At 40.9% G+C, this 27,343-nt stretch overlaps 3 protein-coding genes across 3 annotated transcripts in view; 2 read left to right on the top strand and 1 right to left on the bottom strand.

Annotated features, from left to right (window-relative positions):
* Window positions 1–787: 787 nt before the first annotated feature.
* Window positions 788–3,465, bottom strand: taf13 (TATA-box binding protein associated factor 13). The gene has a single exon (XM_036988202.2). It carries the CDS (start codon window positions 1,773–1,775, stop codon window positions 1,401–1,403), a length of 375 nt encoding a protein of 124 aa, XP_036844097.1. The 5' UTR covers window positions 1,776–3,465; the 3' UTR covers window positions 788–1,400.
* On the top strand, window positions 2,103–11,606 carry slc35h1 (solute carrier family 35 member H1). Its single transcript, XM_021616002.3, has 10 exons — window positions 2,103–2,356; window positions 3,002–3,185; window positions 3,315–3,465; window positions 5,551–5,614; window positions 7,144–7,216; window positions 8,896–9,064; window positions 9,262–9,345; window positions 9,460–9,635; window positions 9,824–9,953; window positions 10,165–11,606. Exons 2-10 carry the CDS (start codon window positions 3,075–3,077, stop codon window positions 10,311–10,313), a joined length of 1,107 nt encoding a protein of 368 aa, XP_021471677.2. The 5' UTR covers window positions 2,103–2,356; window positions 3,002–3,074; the 3' UTR covers window positions 10,314–11,606.
* A 981-nt stretch (window positions 11,607–12,587) lies between these two features.
* Window positions 12,588–27,343, top strand: part of col20a1 (collagen type XX alpha 1 chain) — a 35,664-nt gene continuing 20,908 nt past the window's right edge. Inside the window, exon 1 of the mRNA XM_036988201.2 lies at window positions 12,588–12,791. The gene's annotated coding sequence lies outside the window, so the exon portion shown is untranslated. The remainder of the gene's footprint in view (window positions 12,792–27,343) is intronic.

Below are 27,343 nucleotides of genomic sequence, written 5' to 3'. Positions count from 1 at the left end.
TTATTAAAATAAAGTGGTGATCCTAACTGACCTAAGACGGGGAATTTTTACTAGGATTAAATGTCAGGAATTGTGAAACTGAGTTTAAATGTCTTTGCCTGAAATGTATGTAAACTTCTGACTTCAACTATATGTGGAATAAGTCAATGAGTATGAATATTTACTTTCCTCCTATTTTTTAATATAAAACATTGAAACGCACCATTTTTCCATATGTTGATGTTGGGTTGGTGCTGGAGATGATTATGTTGTAAAATGTTGAAATGTACCTTTAAGGCTCGCACACATCACATCTAATTTAGATCCAGCGTTCATCTGCCGATCGTTCAGCGCGCTGTGTTTTAAGGACCACCCACTGTAATGGCTGCCACTGCCAACATTTCACATGTAAATTCAGTGCACACTCGGTTCGCAAATTAGGTTCAGATGTGCTAAGTACTCTCGGCTAGCAAACCCTATGTGTCTGAGCCCTAGGTGTCCGAGCCCTTAGTCCTGCGGAAATAATTAAAGTAAAATTCAAAGGGTTTTATTCCATGCACAATAAGGTCCATCTACAGAAGTTGTGCATTCATTTGCACAAATTAAACAAAACATTTTATTCAAGTTTTTAAGCTATATCCATTGTCTCAAGGTGTAGAAATCATATCAAATTGTATTGGTCACATATATTTGTTTAGTAGATGTTATTGCAAGTGTCGCGAAAGTGAAACATTTCAGGAAAGAGAACCCATCCATGGATTAATATAGAAAGTCTCATTTGAATCTCACAGTAAAGGATGGATGAAAGTGTCAAGGATTGGGAGTTACTTTATTCAGAAATGTCCATTCCACCATTGTGTCACTATCCTTACTGATAAACAGGACAACAATTCTCACCTAAGAGACATTTCCTAACAGGACCTAATGATTGATAATGCAATGTGATGTCCTTCTGTGGATACAGCACAGTATACGATAAATACAACTACTTTCTAGTATTAGATGTGTGTATGTTAATGGGGCGGCAGGTAGCCTTGTGGATGGAGCATTGGGCCAGTAACCTAAAGGTTGCTTGATCGAATCCATGCTGACAAGGTAAAAAAATCTGTCATTCTGCCCCTAGTCCTAGGCCGTCATTGTAAATAAGAATTTATTAACTGACTTGCCTAGTTAAATAAAAATAGAAAGATGTCTGTAGAAGGCATAAGCATTTCACATGAGCACAAACATATCTTTAGTCACAAGTTGGTGGTCAATGAACACTATCTCTATGTTCACATCTGCAACAACTTTAAATCATTAAAAAAACATGTCCAATGATCAAAGCAGAATAAACAGCTTGGATAATGTGAAAGAAAAGTTTAAAAAAGGGAAAGAAGGTGTGTATTTGCAGTGAAGGCCAAATCCCTCTATCAAAGGCCCTAAGAGCCATAGTTCGCTTCATCAAAGGCCTTGCGGGCTCTCTTCAGCTCCTCGTTCATCGTCAAGAGGTCTTTCACTCGGGCAAACTTCCTTGGATCTTTCCGGATAAGGAAAACAATGTCCTCCACCTGGACACGGCCCTGGCGTCCGATGGACATGGCTTTGTGTGTCATCTCCGTGACGAACTCAATCACAAGGTCCTCCAGGATGTCCACCGACTCGGTGTAGGGATTCTGGTCATCTCCAAATCCATACATCATACACCGAAGTTCTTTAGAGAACAGCCTTTTCCTTTTGCCGTGGTTCCCATCGGCTCCAACCGCCCCATCATCCAAATCCTCGTCAAAACCAGCTTCGTCTTCCTCCTCCGCCATCCTCACAGACCCAAAGGTGTACTAGAGCTAGCAATTGTAGCTAACGCTAGCTGGCTATGGGAATATCTAGCTAGTTACAAAGCCCAGTGTGTCCAACGATATTTCGCAAACCGTGCAGGTTAGATGCAATTGAAGCCCTGACCGGTTATTTTTTTGTTGCGTTGTGGCGGCTTTTTGACTTTATATCAATTACAAAAACAAGAGGGTCACGACAACAACTCCTCAACCAAACGGTCCATTTCTTCTTCACTGTAGTTGCCGGAAGTAGCTACAGCAACAGGCTACGTTGTTTTGCTTGGAAAAACAAAAATACTGCCACCTAGCTGCAGTGCTGAATTCGGGCGCACTTGATTCAGGTCAGCCATCCGACCGGGTAGGCAGAGTGATCCATTGCATTGGACCAAGGTCTACATTTCACCAAGCACCGACGCGCGTCGGGGAAGCAAAATCAAGTGCATCGCTTGTCTGGCTGTGCTCAGTCCACGTAGAGCCTGCGGGTTGTACTGATGAATCGATGCCATGGCCCGTGTGTAGAGTGGACTAACTGGCAACAACAAAGTAACGTTACTGTAATTTGGAAGGTAAAACAATGTTCAATTACTCTGTACAGCCATGTGTTTATATGCATCGCTTGATAGCTAAGCTAGCTAGCCAACGTTACGGTATTTAGACGCAGCTTTGTATAGCAGGTAACAGGACCGGTCACACTTTGTTTAGTTAACGTTAGTTAGCTAGCTAGTTTACCTGCTTTCGCCGCTGTTCGTCAGCAGGTGAGTTCAGCCAGACAGTAGCTAGAGTTTTAAAATTTCATAAGATATCTGGTTCAGCTAACAAGTTATCCACTGTCTACCTCAGTGGCCTGCCCGTTCATATTTTGTGCTTTGTTAGCCATGCCATATGGCTCAGGTTTATGTTTTCCAGTGCCTTCATCAGCAGCAGCAATGCATCTATTTAGCTTGGCAACATAGGCTTATCTGAGATTATAGCTACAATGTTAATTATGAAAAAAATCTGCATGTTCATGTACAGTATCCCCACAACACGCTGCGTCAGTGCTAACATACAGCTGGGAGTATGCTCATTACTCACTAATAAGACTGGTCAAACAGATTCCTCAACGCAGTCACATGCTCAGGCAGCAGCAAATTATATCAGATATTTTGTCTTTGATTATATTGTCAACTTATCCCATCTTTCTCGCTCTTCCCTCTTCTCTCCCTTCCCAGCTTTCAGCACATTGTTCCTGTTTGAAGACGGTGCCTCTGCAGTAGTTCCTGTGGGGAAGGGTGAAGCAGCACCATGGCTTGCCCTGTCCAGTTCCTATGCCGGGCTGTCCGCACTGTGGGCCTGGTCCTCGTTTACTATGTCTTCTCCATCGGCATCACCTTTTATAACAAGTGGCTGATGAAGGTCAGTCTGAGGCTGGCTCACACTCCCCATGCGACATAACATTGTGTACTTGGTATGTTTGCTTTGCATGCAGTGCCATGTAGTTTAACTCACTGTCACTGTTCCCACCCCTTTCCCTCTTTCTCTCAGGGCTTCCACTACCCACTGTTCATGACGCTGCTCCACCTCACCATAATATTCTGTCTCTCTACCCTGACCCGCTCGGCCATGCAATGCTGGACAGGGAAGCCTCGGGTCATGTTGAACTGGACAGACTACCTCACAAAGGTTGCCCCAGTCGGTGAGTGCATATATTAGAGGAATGTATGCCAAACAGTTTGAGTTGTATGTGACACGATATAATCAACATGGACTTCAGTCTGCATAATAAAAGGCATAGTCCGTCTGTGTGATAAGATACCACTTTCTACTTTTCTCTCTACTAATCTTGGCTGGAACTACTTAAATACATCTTAAAGGGGCAATCTGCAGTTGAAACTGTAACAGTGGTCACACCTGCCACCTATTTGGTAAATAGCTGAGGGATGGGGTTGGAGAAATGTATCCACTCTCAAATTCATAGACAGAGCTATGGATGGAAGGACTGACCATCCATGAGATCAGAATTATAGTTTTAACCGTGTTTTCAGCCTATACAGTGTTTGTTTACATTTGAGTCATTTTGCAGATGCTCTTCTCCAGAGGGACTTACAGTTAGTGCATTCATCTTAAGACAGCTAAGTGGGACAACCACATAGCACAGGCATAGAAAGTAAGTCAAGTAGTACAAGTGCTGGTTCAGTTCTTTTTCCTTATTGTGGGGGGGGGGGGTCGAGGTGAGGAGGAGGATTATTTAAGAAACTGTTTGAAGAGGTAGGGTTTCAGATGTTTTTGGAAGATGGGCAGGGACTCTGCTGTCTTAGCTTCAGGGGGAAGCTGGTTCCACCATTGGGTGCCAGGACAGAGAAGAGCTTGGACTGGGCTGAGCGGGAGTAATTGTAAACAAAAACGGTATAGCCTGAAAACCTGGTTAAAACTATAATGTTGATATCATGGATGGTCAGCTGCCATCCAGTAGGGGTGGGAGGGCCAAGAGACCTGAGGTGGCAGAACGGGGTGGGAGGGCCAAGAGACCTGAGGTGGCAGAACGGAGTGCTCGGGTTCAGGTGTAGGGTTTGAGCCTAAAGGTAGGGAGGGGCAGTTCCTCTTGCTGTTCCATAGGTAAGCACCATGGCCTTGTAGTGGATACAAACAAAGGTGTAAAACAACCATAAACTGTATTTGGGGTTTTGAGGGGTATACTACAAAGCAGGATCAATGAGTTAGCCATCTAACTTGCCTAAATATAGATGCGCTGAAAATGTGCATGGTCTAATCGACTCAACAACCAAAATGCATATCTAAGTTTAGATTTCATAATGAACCAGAAAAGCAAGTTATTTCTGGTTGCTAATTAAAGTTGGCTGACTATCTAATTGATCCTGCTTTGTACACTGAAGAAACATGGAACAATTTAGAAGATTTTATTGAGTTACAGTTCATATAAGGAAATCAGTCAATTGAAATAAATTAACTAGGCCCTAATCTATGGATTTCACATGACTGGGCAGGGGTGCAGGCATGGGTGGGCCTTGGAGGGCCAATCAGAATGAGTTTTTCCCCACAAAAGGGCTTTATTACAGACAAAAATACTCCTCATTTTCATCAGCTGTCCGGGTGGCTGGTTGCAGACGATCCCATGGGTGAGGAAGCCGGATGTGAAGGTCCTGGGCTGGTGTGGTGACACTTGGTCTGCGGTTGTGAGGCTGGTTGGACGTACTGCCAAATTCTCTAAAATGATGTTGGAGGCGGCTTATCGTAGAGAAAGTATGATTGAGTTATCTGGCAACCAGCTCAGGTGGACATTCCTGCAGTCACAGCATGCCAATTGTATGCTTCCTCAAAACTTGAGACATCTGTGGCATTGTGTTGTGTCACAAAACTGCACATTTTAGAGTGGTCTTTTATTGTCCACAGCACAAGGTGCACCTGTGTAATGATCATGCTGTTTAATCAGCTTCTTGATATGCCACACCTGGCAGGTGGAAGAATTATCTTGGCAAAGGAGAAATGTACACTGGGATGTAAACAAATTTGGGCTCGAAATAATATTTTGTGCATGTGGAACATTTCTGGGAATTTTTATTTCAGCTCATGAAACAAGGTGACCAACACTTTACATGTTGCATTTATATTGTTGTACAGTATATTACACCCCTCTGATGGGGTACAACAGTTGAACTAATCTCATAAGGCATTCACCTTCCTGTCAGTAAGAAAGAAACCCTTTGTTAGTAGGAATAATGCCATGATATGATCAACAGTCCTAAAAAGTTGTCTCTTTCAGCCATTGCAACAGCGCTGGACATTGGACTCTCCAATTGGAGCTTCCTCTTCATCACCATCAGCTTGTAAGTGTGTGTGTGTGTTTACTACAGTGCCTTCAGAAACTATTCACACCCCTTTACTTTTTCTGCATTTTGTTTCAGCTTGAATCTAAAATGGAATACATTTAGATTTTTGTGTCATTGGTCTACAGTACACACAATTCCCCATAATGTCACAGTGGAATTATGTTTTTAGGAATGTTTAAAATTAATAAAAAATGTCTTGAGTCAATAAGTATTCAACCCCTTTGTTATGGCAAGCCTAAATACGTTCAGGAGTAAAAATGTGCTTAACAAGTGACATAATACATTTAATGGACTTTAATGTGCAATAATAGGGTTTAACATACTTTTTTTAATGACTACCTCATCTCTGTACCCCACACACACAATTATCTGTAAGGTCCCTCAGTAGAGCAGTGAATTTCAAACTCAGATTCAACCACAAAGATCAGGGATGTCTTCTAATGCCTCGCAAAAAGTACACATTGGGAGATTGGAAGAGCAACAAAAATAGTCATTGAATATCCCTTTGAGCATGGTGGGTCAATCCACCCAGTCACTAAATAGAAACAATGTCCTTCCTAACTCAGTTGCTGGAGAGGAAGGAAACCCCTCAGGGATTTGACCATGAGGCCAATAGTGACTTTAAAACAGAGTTGAACAACATTGTAGTTACTCCACAATACTAACCTAATTGACAGAGTGTAAAGAAGTAATGCAAAGAAATGAACTATATGTCCTGAATACAAAGCATTATATTTTGGGCAAACACAACACATTACTGAGTACATCTCTTCATATTTTCAAGCATGGTGGTGGCTACATCATGCTATGGGTATGCTTGTCATCGCCAAGAACTATGAAGTTGTTTAGGATAAAAGTAAACGGAATAGAGCTAAGCACAGGCAAAATCCTGGAGGAAAACCTGACAGTCTGCTTTCCACCAGACACTGGAAGACAAATTCACCTTTCAGCAAGACAATAACCTAAAACACATGGCCAAATATACACTGGAGTTACTTACTAATATGACATTGAATGTTCCTGAGTGGCCTAGTTACAGTTTTGACTTAAATCGACTTGAACATTTATGGCAAGACTTGAAAATGTCTGTTTAGCAATGATCAACAACCAACTTGACAGAGCTTGAAGAATTCTAAAAATAATAATATGCAAATAATGTACAATCCAGGTGTGCAAAGCTCCTAGAAACATACCCAGAAAAACTCACAGCTGTATTCGCTGCCAAAGGTGGTTCTAACATGTATTGACTCAGGGTTATGAATACTTATGTAAATGAGATTTTTGTATCTAATTTTCAATACATTTTGAAAAATGTCTTAAAACATATTTTCTCTTTGTCATTATGTGTTATTGTGTGTAGATTGGTGAGCTGTTTTATTGAATACATTTTTGAATTTGGGCTGTAACACAAAATGTAGAATAAATCAAGGGTTATGAATACTTCCTGAAGGCACTGTATGTATCTACCTAACTTTGATCATCAATGTTCTGAATGGCATTAGAATGTCTTTGTATGTTTCCTCCAGGTACACAATGACCAAGTCTTCTGCAGTGCTCTTCATCCTCTTCTTCTCATTGGTTTTTAAACTAGAGCATCCGGTAAGTCAATTTCACTTGAGATAGGTTAACTGTTGCTGTTTCTTCTTGGTCATTGTTTATCCAGTAGTATTTATGGGTGGTGCATGACAGAAAATTGCATTTAAAATTCACTCTTTGTTCGTACTACATGTTTGAAAGACAGTGTTCCTGTGTTCGCAGAGACCACATTCACAGTAAACGCTGCATATGTCGGTTCAATCGGAAATTACTTTTAAATGGTGCATTGTCAAAATCGGCGATCAAATCCTGGCTTTTATAATAAAATGATGCTGAACTTTGAAGAAAATAAGTACAATGTTCTGTTTTTATGTTAAATGTAGAACAGGTTTGAAATGCAAAATAAGGCTTCCTTCTTTTCACTCTGTCAATTAGATTAGTATTGTGGAGTAACTACAATGTTGTTGATCCATCCTCAGTTTTCTCCTATTACAGCCATTAAATGTAACTGTTTTAAAGTCACCGTTGGCTTGGTTGAATCTTTTTGAAATTCACTGCTCGACTGAGGGACCTTACAATTATCTGTATGTGTGGGGTACAGAGATGAGGTAGTCATTCATGTTAAGCACTAGTGTTGCACACAGAGTGAGTCCATGCAACTTATTATGTGACTTGTTAAGCACATTTTTACTCCTGAACGTATTTAGGCTTGCCATTACAAAGCGGTTGAATTGTTATTGACTCAAGACATTTCAACCTTTTCATTTTTCTTTCATTTGTAAAAATGTAGAAAAACATTATTGCACTTTTACATTATGGAGTATTGTGTGTAGGCCAGTGACAAAACATTTAACTTTAATCCATTTTAAATTCAGGCTGGAATACAACCAAATGTGGAAAAAGTCAAGGGGTGTGAATAGTTTCTCAAGGCACTGTATATGGTCATTTTTAGATATACAGGGTAAAGCATCAAAGTTTCCCTTATGGCTCAGCTCAGGTGCATACATACATCATAGAAATATACATAATTTACACCACACACACGCTCAGACAGATCTGGCTCAAGAGTCCCAGCTCATGAGCTCCATCAGCAGCCATTTTTAATTTAGAATGGAAAATGAATGTGTTTATGCAACAAATGTTTGTGCGTTGTATCACATCGAACCACATCGGTTCATTCCTCGAATCCAACCGAATCGTTTTCAACTAAAACGTAGACTATCGTTCCTGTATTGTATGGGAGCCCATGTATCGAACGTTAGATACGTATGGAATCGTCTTGAAAGGGAAAGATGCCCATCCCTTACACTTAGGTGTACCGTAGCCGCTCACATGGTTAGGCCATTCTCATTGAAGGCTTTCTTACCACACCCCCTCACAAATTACACTCTGTGTAATATCTGGATCATTCATTACTACAAAGGCAAGACTTGCCTAATTGAAGTCTCTGCGGTTGCAATCTTCCCAACAAGACACTGACTTTCCAATGTTTTAACGAGCTATAGGATTCAGTGAATGGATTCACTTTTCATGCATAGGAGGACGTTCCATTCCCTTCAGGTGTATCTAACTGTATATGCAGTTTGTGAAATGTGTGTGTATTTTATATATATTTATTTATGGTTGTGTACTCTGGTTCCATGCCCTTGATGTGTATGATGTGAGAAGATGAGGAAGTGCATAATGTATGCATGTGGACGAAAGGCTTCTGTTCTGACCCCCAAGTTACTCTGTTTTTACAGAACCCATACCTGATCGTGGTGGTCCTTCTGATAGCCAGCGGCCTGTTCATGTTCACCTTCAAGTCGACCCAGTTCAACCTGAAGGGCTTCATCATGGTACTGCTGGCATCGTTCATCGGCGGGATCCGGTGGACCCTCACGCAGGTCCTGATGCAGAAAGCAGAGCTGGGTCAGTAAACACCTAGTCTCAGATATCCCAAACCGGGAAACAGTGGATGTCAGAACATGGTTAATGTGGGAGGCAACACTTCTGCCTAGGGAGACTAGTTACCGAGCGTCATTGTGTTGTTGTTTGGACTTGTCCTTTTATTTCCTGATTAGGCATTCAGCCCAGTAACCCCACTCTTCCACATTCCACTCCCACAGGGCTCCAGAACCCAATAGACACCATGTACCATCTACAGCCGCTCATGTTCATGGGCCTCTTCCCGCTCTTCCTCTTCAACGAAGGTTAGACTTTTACTATGCTTCTCTCTAACCTGTTTGTGATAGTCCATGCCTGTCAGTCTGGGCATGACATAAGTGCCTCTATCTGTGTGTCAGTACTTCTGATTCTGTCTGCAGGGCTGAGCCTAAGTACCTCAGAGAAGCTGTTCCGTGTGAATGAGCTCTCTCCCCTGCTCTACACTCTGGTCATGCTGAGTATAGGCGGATCACTGGCCTTTGGCCTGGGCTTCTCTGAGTTCCTGCTAGTCTCAAAGACCTCCAGTCTCACTTTATCCATAGCAGGGATCTTTAAGGTAAGGAGGATAACACAGTATATCACAAGTTACCCTCTCTGTATCCCGTCAGCTCCTTCACTTGAAATTGCTTCCTTTTGCACCATCTCTCCCGCTGTCTCAAGCACTCCTTGTTTCACCTCCCCTACACTCTTTATTCAAAGTGTGTTTTTCATCTCCCCCTAACGTACCCTCCTTGCCCCCACTAGGAGGCGTGTACTCTGCTGCTGGCAGCAGGCCTGATGGGGGACAGGATGAGTGGACTCAACTTGATGGGTTTCGCTGTCTGTGTTTCTGGCATCTCCCTGCATGTGGGGCTGAAGACCTACTATTCCAAAAGTAAGTTCATACCATTACTATATGTGGTAGGTGGTAAAATGAAAGCAAATTGTTGTCAGTCTATCCCTGGTGTAGTCGGTATATTAGGTATGTTGTAATTACTTGTTAATCAAGTCAGCGCTGCTGAAGGTACCGAGGCTAATGGAAAGGTATTTCACCAAGCTGTCCATCATATCCAGTAATTGGGTGTCCTTTTTCTAATGTGCTCCAGGTAAAATTCACTCGTTGAGACAGCTGCCTGTTAAAAACAGCCAAGACCTGGAAGTACCACTATTATGTCATAAGGAAGATGAGGGGGAGGAGACAGCTGCTGCTGATGATGATGATGATGATGATAAAGAGCAGGAGATTCTACTCTGAATCAAACAAGATGGCTGACTGACTGTCTTGTTCCAGAGAGGCAAAGAGAAGGGATCACTGCCTCCACCTCCCTTTCCAACCAAAGTGCAGGAGTTGAGGAGCAAACTGAGGTTGAGAGGAGATTCTGGAACACTTGGAGGACAAATGGAATTAAATAAAAAAGTGTATTTATTGCAACGTGTTTTGGCTTTTGGCCTTCTTCAGAGAGGCCACAGAGGAACAGAAAGGAAGGCTTCCAACCCTCCTCTACAGACAACATTCTCTTCAGCATTTGTCCAAAATCGCTGAGCATTACCGACAGTTACACGGACGGACACCCTAAACTTTATCAAATGCATTTACTGTTGCCTTTTCAGGGCCTTCAGTGATGTGAAATAAAAGTGTTTACCTTATAATGTGAAATGACCAAACCATATGTGCCATTATAATGATAAATGTTTCTAGAAATGGGGGACCACTTGCCTAAACATCAATGTTACCATGGTTACTCCATGATTGTCAGTCTGACCAAAGTCGCCCTAAAAAAATAAACAATATTCTCTATAAGCCAAAATGTTGAATAAAATTATATTTACACATACTTTACTGCTTGTACGTGCTGTTGGTCCTTCTAGCGGTAGGTGGAGATAGGGTATCCACAGCAAAGTGTTGTTTACCTGACTTTTTGCGGTGCCAGTAGGTTCTGTCGCTTGTATTTTCAATCTCTTGACTCACTGCACGTGCTGCACAATATGTAAACAATAGCTGTTTGCCGTTCGGTGTGTGGTTTGGCTCGGCCATATTGGGCAAGTGTTCGTCACGTGCGAATTGCATCAGTATTGAAAATTAAAACAGGAAATACAAACTGATATACAGACCACTGTACTAAAGGCCGTGTTGATAATACTTCCCTGTGGATATTTTGTATTCAATTACGTCCGACATAGGGACAAAATTTTCTGAAATGCTAACCCTCCATGTTAGAGACGAGTGTGTAAATATTTAATTTTAGTAATGTAGCAGACACTCTTATCCATAGCGACTTACAGTTGAGAGCACACATTTGTCATTACCTTTTCATACTGGTCCCCCGTGGGAATTGAACCCTCAACCCTGTTGTTGCAAGTGCCATGCTTTACCAACTGAGCTACACATGACTCCACATTGTCAAATGCTAATTAAATTTGATTATTTGAGTTAAAGCAATTTCTAAACAATTAGGTTGTCATTTGTTTATATTGAATTGGTTAAGCACAGAGCTTTTGTTGCTGCTACTATGTACTGTATGTTCTTAAATAAAACATTTGCACAATTTATTCAGAGCTGTATGCATCATTTCTTCACCGAGGTCTTTCAAATAGCTGTACTCTGTTATGTGGTCCTCACCTGCTGGCCGACCATATAATCAGATTTAACATGATGTGCACTGCCAGGCCTTCAGCCTCCTCTATTAGATTTTCTCATTTGGAATCTCATTTCATGAAGAGTGAGCTCCCTCTCATCAATCTGATTGAGTTGACTTAACTTATAAAACCTGTGGTCATGTGAGCACAATTCACTGGGAAGACAGAGATGGGACCTGTCACTGAGTTTGGAAATGTGGTAACACTGACAACAGGGACGGACTGGGATCAGAAATCGACCCATGCATTTCTATAACAACGGACCATTATTATCCTTGAGGCTCCCATACCGGCCCAATTTTTTTTATTAGCCAAATAATTTTCATTCTGTGCAAAACCCCCAATTTAGACAGAGCCACAGAGCAAAAGATGGACCAGCTCATCTGGCAGTTGTCTGAACTACCCTATGGCCAGTCCATCTCTGACTGACATGGACATGTGGTAAAACTGTCATCTCTATTGGGTTTATAACCAGAGTGAGTAGACCATGAATGATAATGTTTACCTAATGTTTACAACGTTTTATCTTTTTACATTCACTTTTGCATTTGCCATTTACTGTTTTCATTGGGTGTTGGGTTTTGGGCCAGTAAATGTTTATTTTGTGTAAGAACCCTTATTCAGTCTTATTCAGAAAGCAACAGTTTTTGACATTACTTTCTCGCCTTTCATGTACTGTACTAACCTGCCAGTTGCCACATTTTCTCCGAGGTCGCATGCACCCCAGCTTCAGCACGTATACTAAGTTCAAAGGAAACAAATAATTAAATAATGCTGATATTCTATTAAAGATGATTCTTATGTGCTAAGTGAGGAGAGAATCTGACTAGGCATGTTAAGTCAAACATGAAAGTTAGGGCAGATCTCCTGGTAATTTATACTTCTCTGAAACAGTGCACCACGCCCATGTTAGGGTGTAGGAGGGCTGCCTGTAGTGTAGAGCTATCATATTTCATTCCCAACTCTAGAAGATAGCGCTTGATGGGGGAGCAAAGCAGTGCAAGCGGAAGTTCTGCCTGTTGACATCCTCACCTTTGGAATGCAAAAGTCTCATCTCGCGCTGAAGGAATAACCTGGACGTAACTTGCGACCCCAGGTAGGCTGATTGGCTCTGTAACATGTTACATTGTTGCTACTTCATTGTTACATTGTAGGCCTACATCTAGTTTATATTAGCCTACATTATATAGTAGGTGAGTCACAGAACATGCTTCGCAGTCGCGCCTGGTTTGCTATCTCTCACTCGCGTACGGCAGGTAGACAGACTGAAACAAAGATGTAGCTCAGCCCCAACATCGCTTATCGGTTCTATTTTGAGAGGAGCGTGAAACTCGGGATGTATTTCAATGGCGGGGGTGGAGTGATAAATCTCAGCAACATTGTATGGCCGTGATGAATCGCCTTGTAGTTTCTCCCACTCTATGCTTATAGGAAGCGACCCCATCCACCTGCGAGGTCTACTGAAATAGGCAAGTATGTATGGAATTAATTAACAAAGAAATCACCTGGGCAAATAATTATATTGGAGTTGTGGTTAATATGCCTGCTGCAGAACCAGAGAGATCCGGGTTCGAGTCCCGGTCGCGCTACCTAACCCCAGTTTGCAACACCGCTGTCAGAAGTGGGGGCATGTCAGAGGTGCCGGTAGATATGTAAAAGGGCATTTAACAAAGTTGCAGCTCGGAGACCTGCTTCCCAAAGGAGGGTCAGCATGTTTGACTTGGAACCAGAGAGCTGTATATGGGGCTCAGGGCATTTCAATAGTCACCAAAAGCTGTTTTGCGAGAGGCCAAGAAGCAAGCACTGGCAGTACAACACCTTATTTCTAGTATAGACCATTATTTTTCTCTTTCTGGTATGCACAGGAGAACAGTTTTCGTTGCATAACCATAGGCCTACTTTGTTCTGTCCAGTGTCTGACAGACAAGAAGTATGGAAGAAATACGACAGAATCGTCGATTGATTTGCCCTCTACCCCGGTGTGACGAAACATAAAGTTTTACAACAATCAGGCAAGCAGCTACATGTCAAGGCCCTCTGGCTGGAAATGATGAGTGTACTGGACACATATATAGGAAAATAGTTGTCATATGTATGCTAGGCCTTTGTCTTCTGCAGAAGAGGGTAAAATAATATTACTGAATATTTAGAAATTAAAAAATGGTTGTTGAACACAGTTTTTCATGTGGACTGGTGCCCATTGCATGCCTAAACATGCACCCAACAGTTTCCTGATACACACACAGCTGTCCTCTGTTTAGTGTCTCTTCATGTTATCAGCCTCACATCACTGCATGCTTTGATGCTGGTGACCCAGCGCTGATGCCCCTCCCTGTCTCCTACCTCAGTCAGACAGACACCTGCAGTATAATGGGTCTTAGAGTGGTGTCTGTCTGTGTAATTAGACCATTCAAATTAGAGGGCTGTCCTAATGGCGGGCAGACAGTATTTATGCATCTGTACTGGCCTCGGTGTCAGTGGGACCCATGGGAACAGCGAGGGACACTTGGGGCAGTGATGGTCCTGGTATTAAGGATGATGGTCATTGGCCAGCCAAATGACTGCGGTCACCATAATAACCTTTCGAATAGCATTTTATATATATATATATATATATATATATATATATATATATATATATATATATATTTATTTATTTATATTATATTTATTTATTTATTTATATTATATTTATTTATTTATTTATATTATATTTATTTATTTATTTATATTATATTTATTTATTTATATATATTATATATATTTATTTATATATATTATATATATTTATTTATATATATTTATATATTTTATATATATATATATATATAAAATATATATATATAAAAATATATATATATATATATATATATATATATATATATAATATAAATAAATATATATATATATATATATATATATATATATATATATATATTTATATTTATATATTTTATATATATATATATATTTTATATATATATATATATATATATGCAGAACCAGTCAAAAGTTTGGACACATCTACTCATTCAAGGGTTTTGTAGAAATGTATTTCTTTCTTTTATTTAACTAGGCAAGTCAGTTAAGAACAAATTCTTATTTACAATGACGGCCTACCAAAAGGCAAAAGGCCTCCTGCGGGGACGGGTGCTGGGATAAAAAAAATGGTGTGTGTATGCATGCATGTACAGTTGAAGTCGGAAAATTACATACACCTTAGAAAAATACATTTAAACTCAGTTTTTCACAATTCCTGACATTTAATCCCAGTAAAGGTTCCCTGTTTTAGGTCAGTTAGGATCACCACTTTATTTTAGGAATGTGAAATGTCAGAATTATAGTAGAGAGAAAGATTTATTTCTTTCATCACATTCCCAGTGGGTCAGAAGTTTACATGCACGCAATTAGCATTTGGTAGCATTGCCTTTTAAATTGTTTAACTTGGTTCAAATGTTTCGGGTAGCCTTCCACAAGCTTCCCACAATAAGTTGAGTGAACTTTGGCCCATTCCTCCTGACAGAGCTTGTGTAACTGAGTCAGGTTTGTAGGCCTCCTTGCTCTCACACGCTTTTTCAGTTCTGCCCACAAATTTTCTATAGGATTGAGGTCAGGGCTTTGTGATGGCCACTCCAATACCTTGACTTTGTTGTCCTTAAGCCATTTTGCCACAAATTTGGAAGTATGCTTGGGGTCATTGTCCATTTGGAAGACCCATTTGCGACCAAGCTTTAACTTCCTGACTGATGTCTGGAGATGTTGCTTCAATATATACACATAATTTTCCTTTCTTATGACGCTATCTATTTTGTGAAGTGCACCAGTCCCTCCTGCAGCAAAGTACCCCCACAACATGATTCTGCCACCCCCGCGCTTCACGGTTGGGATGGTGTTCTTCGGCTTACAAGCCTCCCCCTTTTTCTTCCAAACATAACAATGGTCATTATGGCCAAAAGGTTATATTTTTGTTTCATCAGACCAGAGGATAGTTCTCCAAAAATACATCACGCAAAACAGCCACAACTGTCAGTACGAGTGTCCATGATTGAGTCTTTCAATGAAGAGATTGATATAACTGTCCAGCTTGAGTGTTTGTTGCAGCTCGTTCCAGTATACTAGTAAAATGGGTTGCAAAGGGTCAGAAACTTGAAGGGAAAACTTCCAGAAGTTAAGCTTGGGAATTTTTCTTAAATTCATCAAAAATGTTAGCTTATAACAGTGAACCTTTTTTTTGTGGGATACACATAAGGCAATTCTAGGTCTTGTGGCATATTTTGGTTAAACTATCCCCAATTCAATGGAATTGCAACCCTCTGCATGCACAATGCATTCTTCCATCACATGTACAGCTGACTCAAGATCTTGCACACTAATGAGATGCTATTGAGCCCACACTACTACACTGTCTGAGCCAAGGACTACATGCTTTCTGGTAAGTTTTGATTACAATACTGGGTAGGGTGAATACATTTTATATGACATACATGATAACTAGTAAATAGTAGCCTACAGCAAAGTGTGTTTAAATCATTTTTAACTTGTTAACAACTTCTGCTAGTTCGTTTTTGCTACCATGTGGGTTTTAGCTTGCTTGAGCCTGCTAACTGAGGAGTGTTAATTCACCTGTTAACATACATGTTTAATTTTAAAACATTTATCTTACAAAGGTGTTGTTTAATCTAACTGCTAAAACTATTTATCTGTACATGGAATTGTATTTATTTATTTATTTACTAATTATTTTCTCATCTTTACAGGAAAATGACACAGGCACTATCCGATGTGTGGAAACATTTCACTGCAGCTAATGTAGAAGGAAAAGCTGTGTACATTTGCAAATACTGTGCCAAATCATATGTGAAGAATGCAACAAAGATGCAGAATCACCTGGCCATGTGCATAAAGTTCCCTCAGTGCTCACAACAAGCAACTTCTGAGAAAAGTCCCTCTACTTCTATTCGAGGTGAAAATTTTGAATCAGACACCTTATCGATAGGAACAGCTCATGGTCCTCCTGGAATCAGAAGTTTTTTTGACTCAATGGAGGATCATAGTCAAATAAATGCTGATGAATGTCTTGCTAAAGCTGTGGATTCAACTTGTTCACCTCTGATGCACACAGGCAATGTGTGTTGGAGGAGATTTCTGAATGTTCTTCGCCCAGCATACACCCCTCCAACCAGACATCCTTTATCTACTTATTTGCTGGATGCAGAGTTCAACAGAGTTCAAGTGAAGGTCAAGTAAATCACAGAGAAAGCAGACTTGAAATCATCTCTGATGGGTGGTCGAATGTTCGTGGGCAAGGAATAATTAACTACATCATCCCCACCCCTCAACCAGTATTCGACACACCAGTCTCTACATTGCAGATGAGCTGAAGGCTCAATGACCTTGGACCACAGAAGGTACTGGTGACAGACAATGCTGCGAACATGAAGGCTGCTTGGTCTAAAGTGGAGGAGTCCTACCCTCACATCACACCCATTGAATCTGCTTAAGGACATCATGGCACTGAAAACACTCTACAAGAGAGCCACGGACATTTTTTTTATTTAACTAGGCAAGTCAGTTAAGAACAAATTCTTATTTTCAACGACGGCCTAGGAACAGTGTTCAGGTGCAGAGCGACAGATCCCCTTGTCAGCTCGGGGATTTTAACTTGCAACCTTTCGGTTACTAGTCCAACACTCTAACCACTAGGCTACCCTGCCGCCCCAATGGTTAGGTACGTGAAGGATCATCAAGTTATAGCAGTGTGAAGAATAAGAGCACGACATTGAAGCAGCCCAGTAACATCCGTTGGGTTGGTGTTGTCATCATGTTTGACAGTCTCCTGGAGGGGAAGGTGTATCTCCAAGAAATGGCCATAGTCGTCTCCCGATATGGACAGCCCCATCAAGAGGATCTTCCTGGATGATGTATTTTGGGAGAGTGTGGTAAGCAGCCGGAAACTCCTGAAACCTATAGCAGTAGCCATTGCACGGATTGAGGGAGACAATGCCATCTTGTCTGATGTTCAGACTCTGCTTGCAGATGTAAGAGAAGAAATCTGTACTGCCCTGCCCACTTCACTGTTGCTCCAAGCAGAGGAAACTGCAGTTCTGAAATGCATCAAAAAGCATTTAGATTTCTGCCTGAAGCAGTGTACATGGTGGACCCCAAGTATGCTGGCAAGAGCATCCTGTCTAGTGCAGAGATCAACAAGGCCTATGGTGTCATCACTATCGTGTCTCTCCACCTTGGCCTGGATGAGGGCAAGGTTCTTGGCAGTCTGGCAACGTACACTTCCAAGCAAGGGCTTTGGGATGGAGATGCAATGTGGCAGTCGTGCCAACATAAAGTTGAAGTCGGAAGTTTACATACACCTTTGCCAAATACATTTAAACTCAGTTTTTCACAATTCCTGAGATTTAATTCTAGTAAAAAGTCCCTGTCTTAGGTCAGTTAGGATCACCACTTTTATTTAAAAAATGTGAAATGTCAGAATAATAGTAGAGAGGGTGATTTTATTTAAGCTTTTATTTCTTTCATCACATTCCCAGTGGGTCAGAAGTTTACATACACTCAATTAATATTTGGTAGCATTGCCTTTAAATTGTTTAACTCGGGTCAAATGTTTCGGGTAGCCTTCCACAAGCTTCCCATAATCAGTTGGGTGACTTTTGGCCCATTCCTCCTGATACAACTGGTGTAACCTAATCAGGTTTCTAGGCCTCCTTGCTCGCACACGCTTTTTCAGTTCTGCCCACACATTTTCTATAGGCTTGAGGTCAGGGCTTTGTGATGACCACTCCAATACCTTGACATTGTTGTCCTTAAGCCATTTTGCCACAAATTTGGAAGTATGCTTGGGGTCATTGTCCATTTGGAAGACCCATTTGCGACCAAGCTTTAACTTCCTGACTGATGTCTTGAGATGTTGATTCAATATATCCACATAATTTTCCTTTCTTATGATGCCATCTATTTTGTGACGTGCACCAGTCCCTCATGCAGCAAAGCATCCCCACAACATGATGCTGCCACCCCGTGCTTCACGGTTGGATGTTCTTCGGCTTGTAAGCCTCCCCCTTTTTCCTCCAAACATAACGATGGTCATTATGGCGAAACGGTTATATTTTTGTTTCATCAGACCAGAGGACAATTCTCCAAAAAGTAGATGTCCTAACCGACTTGTCAAAACTATAGTTTGTTAACAAGACATTTGTGGAGTGGTTGAAAAACGAGTTTTAATGACTCCAACCTAAGTGTATGTAAACTTCCGACTTCAACTGTATCTCATCAGCCACTTGGTGGAAGGAACTTTGTAGATCTGAGGCTCTTTCCCCTGTTGCCTCCATCATCCTCCAAATCCCACCAACATCAGCGCAACTGGTCCTTTTTTGGGAACACACGTTACCAAAGCACGCAACAGGCTGACCAATACAAGGGTTGAAAAATTGGTGGCCATTCGGGCAAATTTGAGGCTTTTTGAGCCTGACAACGAGGTTGGGAAGTAGTGAAGATGAGGCCTCAGTCTGATGTTCAAGTGGTGGACATTGAGGAGGTCCAGGGAGAAGACATGGAAGCCTGAGAGGAAGACAACCAAAGCATTAGTTTCCAGACTATCATTTTACAGATAAATTGTTTGAAACGTTTTTAGGAGATGGATCGTTGGGATCATTCAATATCCCCTTTCTTTTGTTATTCAGTGAAATCATCCAATGTGAAGTATCAACTCATTTAAGTTAGTTCAATTTGTAAAGTTTTTTAATTTTTTTTTTATTTCTATTGGAAGGATTTAATCATTTGCAATTATGTTTACTTATGATAACGTAAAAGGTTTCTGTCTCCATATGATATGGTAAATATATCCAATGCAAAAAACACCTACATTTGAAATGGTATTAATATTCATTTGCATATATTTTCTGTTAATCTTCAAAAATTCCCACGAAAGTTTCCACCTCTGAATATTCCCCAAAATGTGCAACCCTAATAGTGAAGACATCAAAACTATGAAAGAACACATATGGAATTATTTGTCACTTAAAAAAAGTTACACATAAAAAACATTAATCAGACGATATTTTTTATTTATAAAAAAACAAAAAACGTTTTAAAATATTTTTTTATACTTTTAAAAAAAATACTTTATATATATTTTTATTTAAAAACATAAATTATATATATTATTTATTTTTAATTTAAATTATTAATATTTGTAATAATGACAATTATAATACTGAATGAACAATGAACACTTTTATTTTAACTTAATATGATACATAAATAAAATCAATTTAGTCTCAAATAAATAATGAAACATGCTCAATTTGGTTTAAATAATGCAAAAACACAGTTTTGGAGAAGAAAGTAAAAGTGCAATATGTTCCATGAAAAAAAAAAAACTGACGTTTTTAAGTTCCTTGCTCAGAACATGAAAACACATAAACTGGTGGTTCAATATTCCCAGTTTCTTTCAATATTCCCAGTTTGGAAGTTTTACACTGTAGTTATTATAGGACTATTTATTTCTATACCACTTGTATTTTATATACCTTTGACTATTCGGTGTTCTTATAGGCATTATAGTATTGCCAGCCTAATCTCTGGAGTTGATAGGCTTGAAGTCATAAACAGCGCAATGCTTCAAGCATTGCGTAGAGCTGTTGGCAAACGCAGGAAAGTGCTGTTTGAATGAATGCTTACAAGCCTGCTGCTGCCTCCCACCACTCAGTCAGACTGCTCTATCAAATGTCAAATCATAGACTTAATTATAATATAATAAACACACAGAAATACGAGCCTTAGGTCATTAATATGGTCAAATCCGGAAAGTATAATTTCAAAGACAAAACGTTAATTCTTTCAGTGAAATAATGAACCGTTCCTTATTTTATCGAACGGGTGGCAACCCTAAGTCTAAATATTGCTGTTACATTGCACAACCTTCAATGTTATGTTATAATTATGTACAATTCTGGCAAGTTAATTACGGTGTTTGTAAACAAGAAATAGTCTTCACACAGTTCCCAATGAGCCAGGTGGCCCAAACTGCTGCATATACCCTGACGCGAATGCGCTTTTGTTATATCATCACCCGTTTGGCGAATTAGGCTGTGATTCGATAATAAATGAACACCGCACCATATTAATTATATGCAATGCAGGACAAGCTAGTTAAACTAGTAATATCATCAACCATATGTAGTTAACTAGTGATTATGTTAAGAATGATTTGTTTTTAATAAGATATGTTTAATGCTAGCTAGCAACTTACCTTGACAACTTTACCTTGACCTGCTGCACTTGCGTAATTGGTGGTCAGCTTGCCACGCAGTCTCCTCGTGGATTGCAATGTAATCGGCCATAATTGGCATCCAAAAATGCAGATTACCGATTGTTATGAAAACTTGAAATCGGCCCTAATTAATCAGCCATGCATGGAAGAACAGGGATATTTTCAGCTTCCAGGAATTGTGTACAGATCCTTGCGACAAAGGACCGTCCATTATCATGCTGAAACATGAGGTGATGGCGGTGGATGAATGGCATGACAATGGGCCTCAGGATCTCGTCACGGTATCTTTGTGCATCCAAATTGCCATAGATAAAATGCAATTGTGTTTGTTGTCTGTGGCTTATGCCTGTCCATACCATAACCCCACTGCCACTATGGGGCACTCTGTTCACAAAATTGACATCCGCAAACTGCTCGCCCACACAATGACATACCAGCCGTCAGCCATCTGTCCGATACAGTTGAAACCTGGATTCATCCGTAAGGCACACTTCTCCAGTGTTCCATTGGCCATCAAAGGTGAGCATTTGTACACTGCAATTCGGCATCAGAACCATCTTCAATCAGGTCGAGACCCAGGCTAGGTCGACAAGAACGCAGATGAGCTCCCGGAGACAGAATTTCTGCACAAACTGTCAGAAACAAAGGTTGTGCAAACCCACTGTTCCAGCAGCTGTCCAGAGGGCTGGTCTCAGATGATCCCACAGGTGAAGAAGCCGGATGTGGAGGTCCTTGGCTGGTGTGGTTCCACATGGTCTGCGGTTGTGAGGCCGGTTGGACGTACTGCCAAATTCTCTAAAATAATGTTGGAAGCGGCTTATGGTAGAACATTTTCTGGTGGATTTACCTGCAGTCAGCATGCCAATTGCATGCTCCTTCAAAACTTGAGACATCTGTGGCATTGTGTTGTGTGACAAAACCGCACATTTTAGAGTGGCCTTATATTGTCCCCAACCCAAATTCCACCCTTCTAGTGATCATGCTGTTTAATCAGCCTCTTGATATGCCACATGTGTCGGATGGATTATCTTGATAAATGCTCACTAACAGGGATGTAAACAAATTTGTGCAAAAAAAACAGCAAATGTAAAACATTGACAGGTCAGGGAATCAGTCTCAAGATCATTAATCAGTGATTTAAAAATAGTTATTCCAGTTTAAAAGTATTTTGTAAGGCGTTCCAAGACGATGGCGCAGAGTACATAAAAGCCCGTTTACCAAATTCAGTTCTGGACATTTGGAACAGTTAGCAGGATAATGTCCAGCGAACGAAGAGAGTACCCACCACATTTCTGAACAATAAAAATGCCCAAATACATATAAAGGTAGTAAACCCAAAATGGCTTTGTAACCCAAAATGGCTTTGCCATTGCTTGAGCCACATCAGTAACATAATTTCACAGCAAATTTGCAATAATTTCCACTGTGATGTTCATCACAATACCAGGCAGCCATAGATGCGTTAAAGGAGAATGGAGTTCAGATGTTCCATTGACCAGATTGGCGCACATCCAACAAATCTGATCTAACAAACAGTGTTATGTATTTATGGATGCCAAGGGAAGCCAGGCTTCCCCAAATATTTGACAAATAAATTTGACCATGTTTTCATAATTTTCTATCAATTCACAAGTGGCTGTATCTCACTCGAGAAATCCTCTGAACAAGGGGGAAAAGCACCCCTCTGTCTCAGTATGTGTATTCCATGTATCTGATGCTGCCTGGAACAAAAGAGTATGACATGTTGCTGCCCTAGCATCTGATTGATTGGCACCAGCAAGCATTATGTCTCACGTTGTAATTTTTTAAATTAAAATAATTAGCCAATCAGTGTTGAGCTGAGCTCATGTGGGTTGTCCTGCCACAGCAAAATGACAGTTTGGATTTTGCTTCACACAAATCAAATACCATCCTAAGCAAAATGTCATCATTCTCAGACAAACGTCTGTTTCTGGTCTGCTTGATTTGATGTCCTTCAGTAGCATGCTTGATAAATTGGCCCTTTCCTAAGCCATGGATGGAGATTTGGACTTGTGGTTTTGGACTTGTGGTTTTGACCTAATTCTCTGTACAGGCCAATGATTATGATGGCGATTCTGATCTAATCATAAATATGCGTCTTGTTCCACTGACCTGACATGATTGAAGGTCAATATGTAGCCTAGTGGACTCACATTAACTTGCTAGCTAACTTAGCTGGTTCATTTTTGCCCATGTGAGGAAGTTAGGCTAGCAATCATTTTAGCTAGGTAGCCTATGAAAACAAAAATGAAAGGTTTACTGAATGGCAGAGCCATAGACCGTTTTGCCAACTTAATTAATTGGTTTCGGTGTCTAAGTTTGTTTTCAGTGTATTAAACTGAGCAAAATATTACCTTGTTGATTTGATTATGTTTAAGTTGAAATGGTGCTGGAAGAGCAGAGGCAGTGCTCCTGTTGTCTTTGTGCTGACTTGCGGTAACTCTGTGGTTCTAAATCAGTAGCTGTAGAGTAAACTGTCGAGTACTTTAACATTCTTGACCTTGCTGCAGGTCAACTGTTTGTTACGTGCAGTATTTGTTTTGTGGACTTATCCAGAGCAATGTGGCTCTCCGGTTTTGTGATGGGAAAAATGTATGTGTAGTTGAATTTATTCCGCCACTGTGTGACTGTTGTCACGGCCTTATTTTAAATCACGGTGGCGTATAAACAAATGGGTTATAGAGCAAATATCACAACAGATTGTAATATGGCTTTTTATTGTCTTGGCTTCCCCATTGATTTTTACCTACGCACCACGTAGGATATTTGTCGAATCTGTCATTGTGCTTACGTAAGGCCAATTTTTATATTTTGGTGTGTTTTTGCAGCATAACATGCAGAAGTTTTCCCTTTTCAGGTTTAGAAGAAGTGACTGCTAAATACAAACTCCCGTTCGTATAAACTGGTTAGCATAGCTAGCATACAGAAATCGTTAATGGTAGTCAGTTGTTTTTAACTGTAATGTAGTTGAATGGTAAAGATGACATGAACATGTGTTGGGGTTGACATCCATACAAGCATTATACTCCGATGTTTACCTCAATATAGTGTAAAATACACAAACAATAGCCTAAATCTAGACAAATTTTGCTGGTGGGCAATGAGGAGACTTGGGATCTTTCCCTCATGGCTCTTTCCCCCACGTGTTTTCTATGGCATTGTCTTAAATAATTTTTTAATATTTAAATAACATTTTTAGTCAAATTCAACTTCATAGGCCTCCTGAGTTACACAGCGGTCTTAGTCACTGCATCACAGTGCTAGAGGCGTCACTACAGACCCGGGTTCAAGACCCATGAGGCTGGGCACAATTGGCCCAAAAATATTCAACTTATATTGACAGCCTGCACATGCGCAGTTCGGCGGGAAACAACCGTTAGCTCAGTGTTGCCAACAATTTTTCAGTGAGATCCGCTATTGGCTCCTTGATTTGTCACTAAATGACATTTTGCCATTGCCGCAACGCTGCCGCAACGCTGCCACACCACCAATTTTCCTTCACCCCCACCCCTTGTGCTTCTCTGTCTGTGTGTGTGCCGTTGCTGTGACTTGTGTTGGACAGACAGCTTCTCTCACTCTTGAGTGGGAAAAGTTGCTTAAACCCTTTATGTTATCTCCCCAAAGGCTTGTCGCTAGAACGTGTCGCTAGAATAAAAAAAAAATGTTTGGGTATTTTACCCCCTTTTTCTCCCCAATTTTGATCTTGTCTCATCGCTGCGGGCTCAGGAGGTGAACGTCGAGTCATGCGTCCTCTGAAACATGACCCGCCTTACCGCACTTAACACCCGCCCGCTTTAACCCGGAAGCCAGCCGCACCAATGTGTCGGAGGAAACACCATTCAACTGACAACCGGGTTTAGGCATTCAGGACAATGTGGTGAACACTTTGTAGAATGCCAGGTCTTTCTCCACCAACATGCATCAAATGCGGTGGGGCATATTCTGTTGCCCCAGAGTCATGTAATGTCCAAACGGTTTTACACTTTTTACAATCACTGATTGATGCAGGCCGAGCGGCATCTGCTTTGAGAGAGTATTTGGCTACAATTTTGGCGTGCCATGGCGATGGCCACCCATTGCTCTCCAAAATTTGTTAAGGGAGCTGGATGCAGATGTCTAACTAAGGCCTGTTCAGTGCCAAACTTGGACCTTGATGTGGTGCTGTCAGTACTTGCTAGGCCACCCTTCAAGCTCCTGGGGTTCGTGTCTTTGAAGCACCTTTCCATGAAGGTGGCATTCCTGTTGGCTCTTACCTCTACTAAGACGGTTAGTGAACTTCATGCTCTTTCAGTGAGCGCTGAATGTTTCAGAGTGGGTGCAGGGTCCTCCGGCCTAACCACTCTTTATTACATAACCACTCGGTCGTGTCTGACAGACGTGAACCGGCACTTACATTTGTCCGCTGGGTTTTTCCCCAAGTGTGCTGAAACCAGTGAGGACACTAGACACTTACAGTTGAAGTCAGACGTTTACATACACCTTAGCCAAATACATTTAAACTCAGTTTTAATCCTAGTAAAAATTCCCTGTTTTAGGTCAGTTAGGATCACCATTTTATTTAAAAATGTTGAAATGTCAGAATAATAGTAGAGAGAATTATTTATTTCAGCTTTTATTTCTTTCATCACATTACCAGTGGGTCAGAAGTTTACATACACTCAATTAGTATTTGGTAGCATTGCCTTAAATTGTTTAACTTGGGTCAAACGTTTCAGGTAGCCTTACACAAGCTTCCCACAACAAGTTTGTAGAATTTTGGCCCATTCCTCCTGACAGAGCTGGTGTAACTGAGTCAGGTTTGTAGGCCTCCTTGCTCGCACACGCTTTTTCAGTTCTGCCCACACATTTTCTATAGGATTGAGGTCAGGGCTTTGTGATGGCCACTACAATACCTTGACTTTGTTGTCCTTAAGCCATTTTGCCACAAATTTGGAAGTATGCTTGGGGTCATTGTCCATTTGGAAACCCATTTGCAACCAAGCTTTAACTTCCTGACTGATGTCTTGAGATGTTGTTTCGATATATCCACATAACTTTCCGTTCTCATGATGCCATCTATTTTGTGAAGTGCAGAGCAAGGGGAACCACTACTTCAAGCGAGTGACGTCACCGATTGAAACGCTATTAGCGCGCACCACCGCTAGCCTTTTCACATCGGTTACACAAGCCTCCCCGTTTTTCCTCCAAACATAATGATGGTCATTATGGCCAAACAGTTTTATTTTTGTTTCATCAGACCAGAGGACATTTCTCAAAAAAGTAATGTCCTTACCGACCTGTCAAAACTATAGTTTGTTAACAAGACATTTGTGGAGTGGTTGAAAAACGAGTTTTATTGACTCCAACCTAAAGTGTATGTAAACTTGAGCGGTATGACGGCTGCGTGGTCCCATGGTGTTTATACTTGCGTACTATTGTTTGTACAGATGAACGTGGTACCTTCAGGCTTTTTTTCCTGAGGTCTTGGCTGATTTATTTTGATTTTTCCCATGATGTCAAGCAAAGAGGAACTGAGTTTGAAGGTAGGCCTTGAAATACATCCACAGGTACACCTCCAATTGACTCAAATGATGTCAATTAGCCTCTCAGAAGCTTCTAAAGCCATGAAAACATTTTCTGGAATTTTCCAAGCTGTTTAATGGCACAGTCAACTTAGTGTATGTAAACCTCTGACCCACTGGATTTGTGATTAAGTGAAATAATCTGTCTGTAAACAATTGTTGGAAAAATGTATTGTGTCATGCACATAGTAGATGTCCTAACCAACTTGCCAAAACTATAGTTTCTTAACAAGAATTTGTGGAGTGGTTGAAAAGCGAGTTTTAATGACTCCAACCTAAGTGTATGTACACTTCTGACTTCAACTGTACGTTACACAGACTAAGCTGTTCATGTGTTATGTTCACAGGCTCATCTTCAGAACTCCACCGAAAGAGACTCTCACATTGTATTGTGGACACTTACTATAGCGTATCAGCTGTCCGGCTGCTCTGTGCTGTCTCCTGTGGTGGCACATTCTACTAGAGGAGTAGCTACATTGTGGCCCCTGCTCTGAGAGTTCCCCTTGCTAAAAATGTGTGCCTCGACCAGTTGGACGTCGTCTAGCACTTTTGCTAGGTACTATCGAGTCAATGTTGCTGCCGCAAACCAGGTCTGTGGAGGGCCGTGTTTAATGGGGTCAACCGCAGCACTACCCGGTACCCAGGACTAATCTGAAATTCTTACTTTGAATGTATCCTAACGAGCAGAAGGATACCATCACGTCTTCGGGGATTCCACTAGATGGTGCAGCCACAAAGTCAAAATTGGCTCTCATAAATAATCATTAAAACAAAAATGTG

Source organism: Oncorhynchus mykiss, chromosome 9 (assembly GCF_057628025.1).
Source record: "Oncorhynchus mykiss isolate SJ-2025 chromosome 9, ASM5762802v1, whole genome shotgun sequence".
NCBI lineage: Eukaryota > Metazoa > Chordata > Actinopteri > Salmoniformes > Salmonidae > Oncorhynchus > Oncorhynchus mykiss.
Note: the sequence above shows the minus strand (reverse complement) of the source record. Positions and strands in the feature narration are given on the sequence as shown.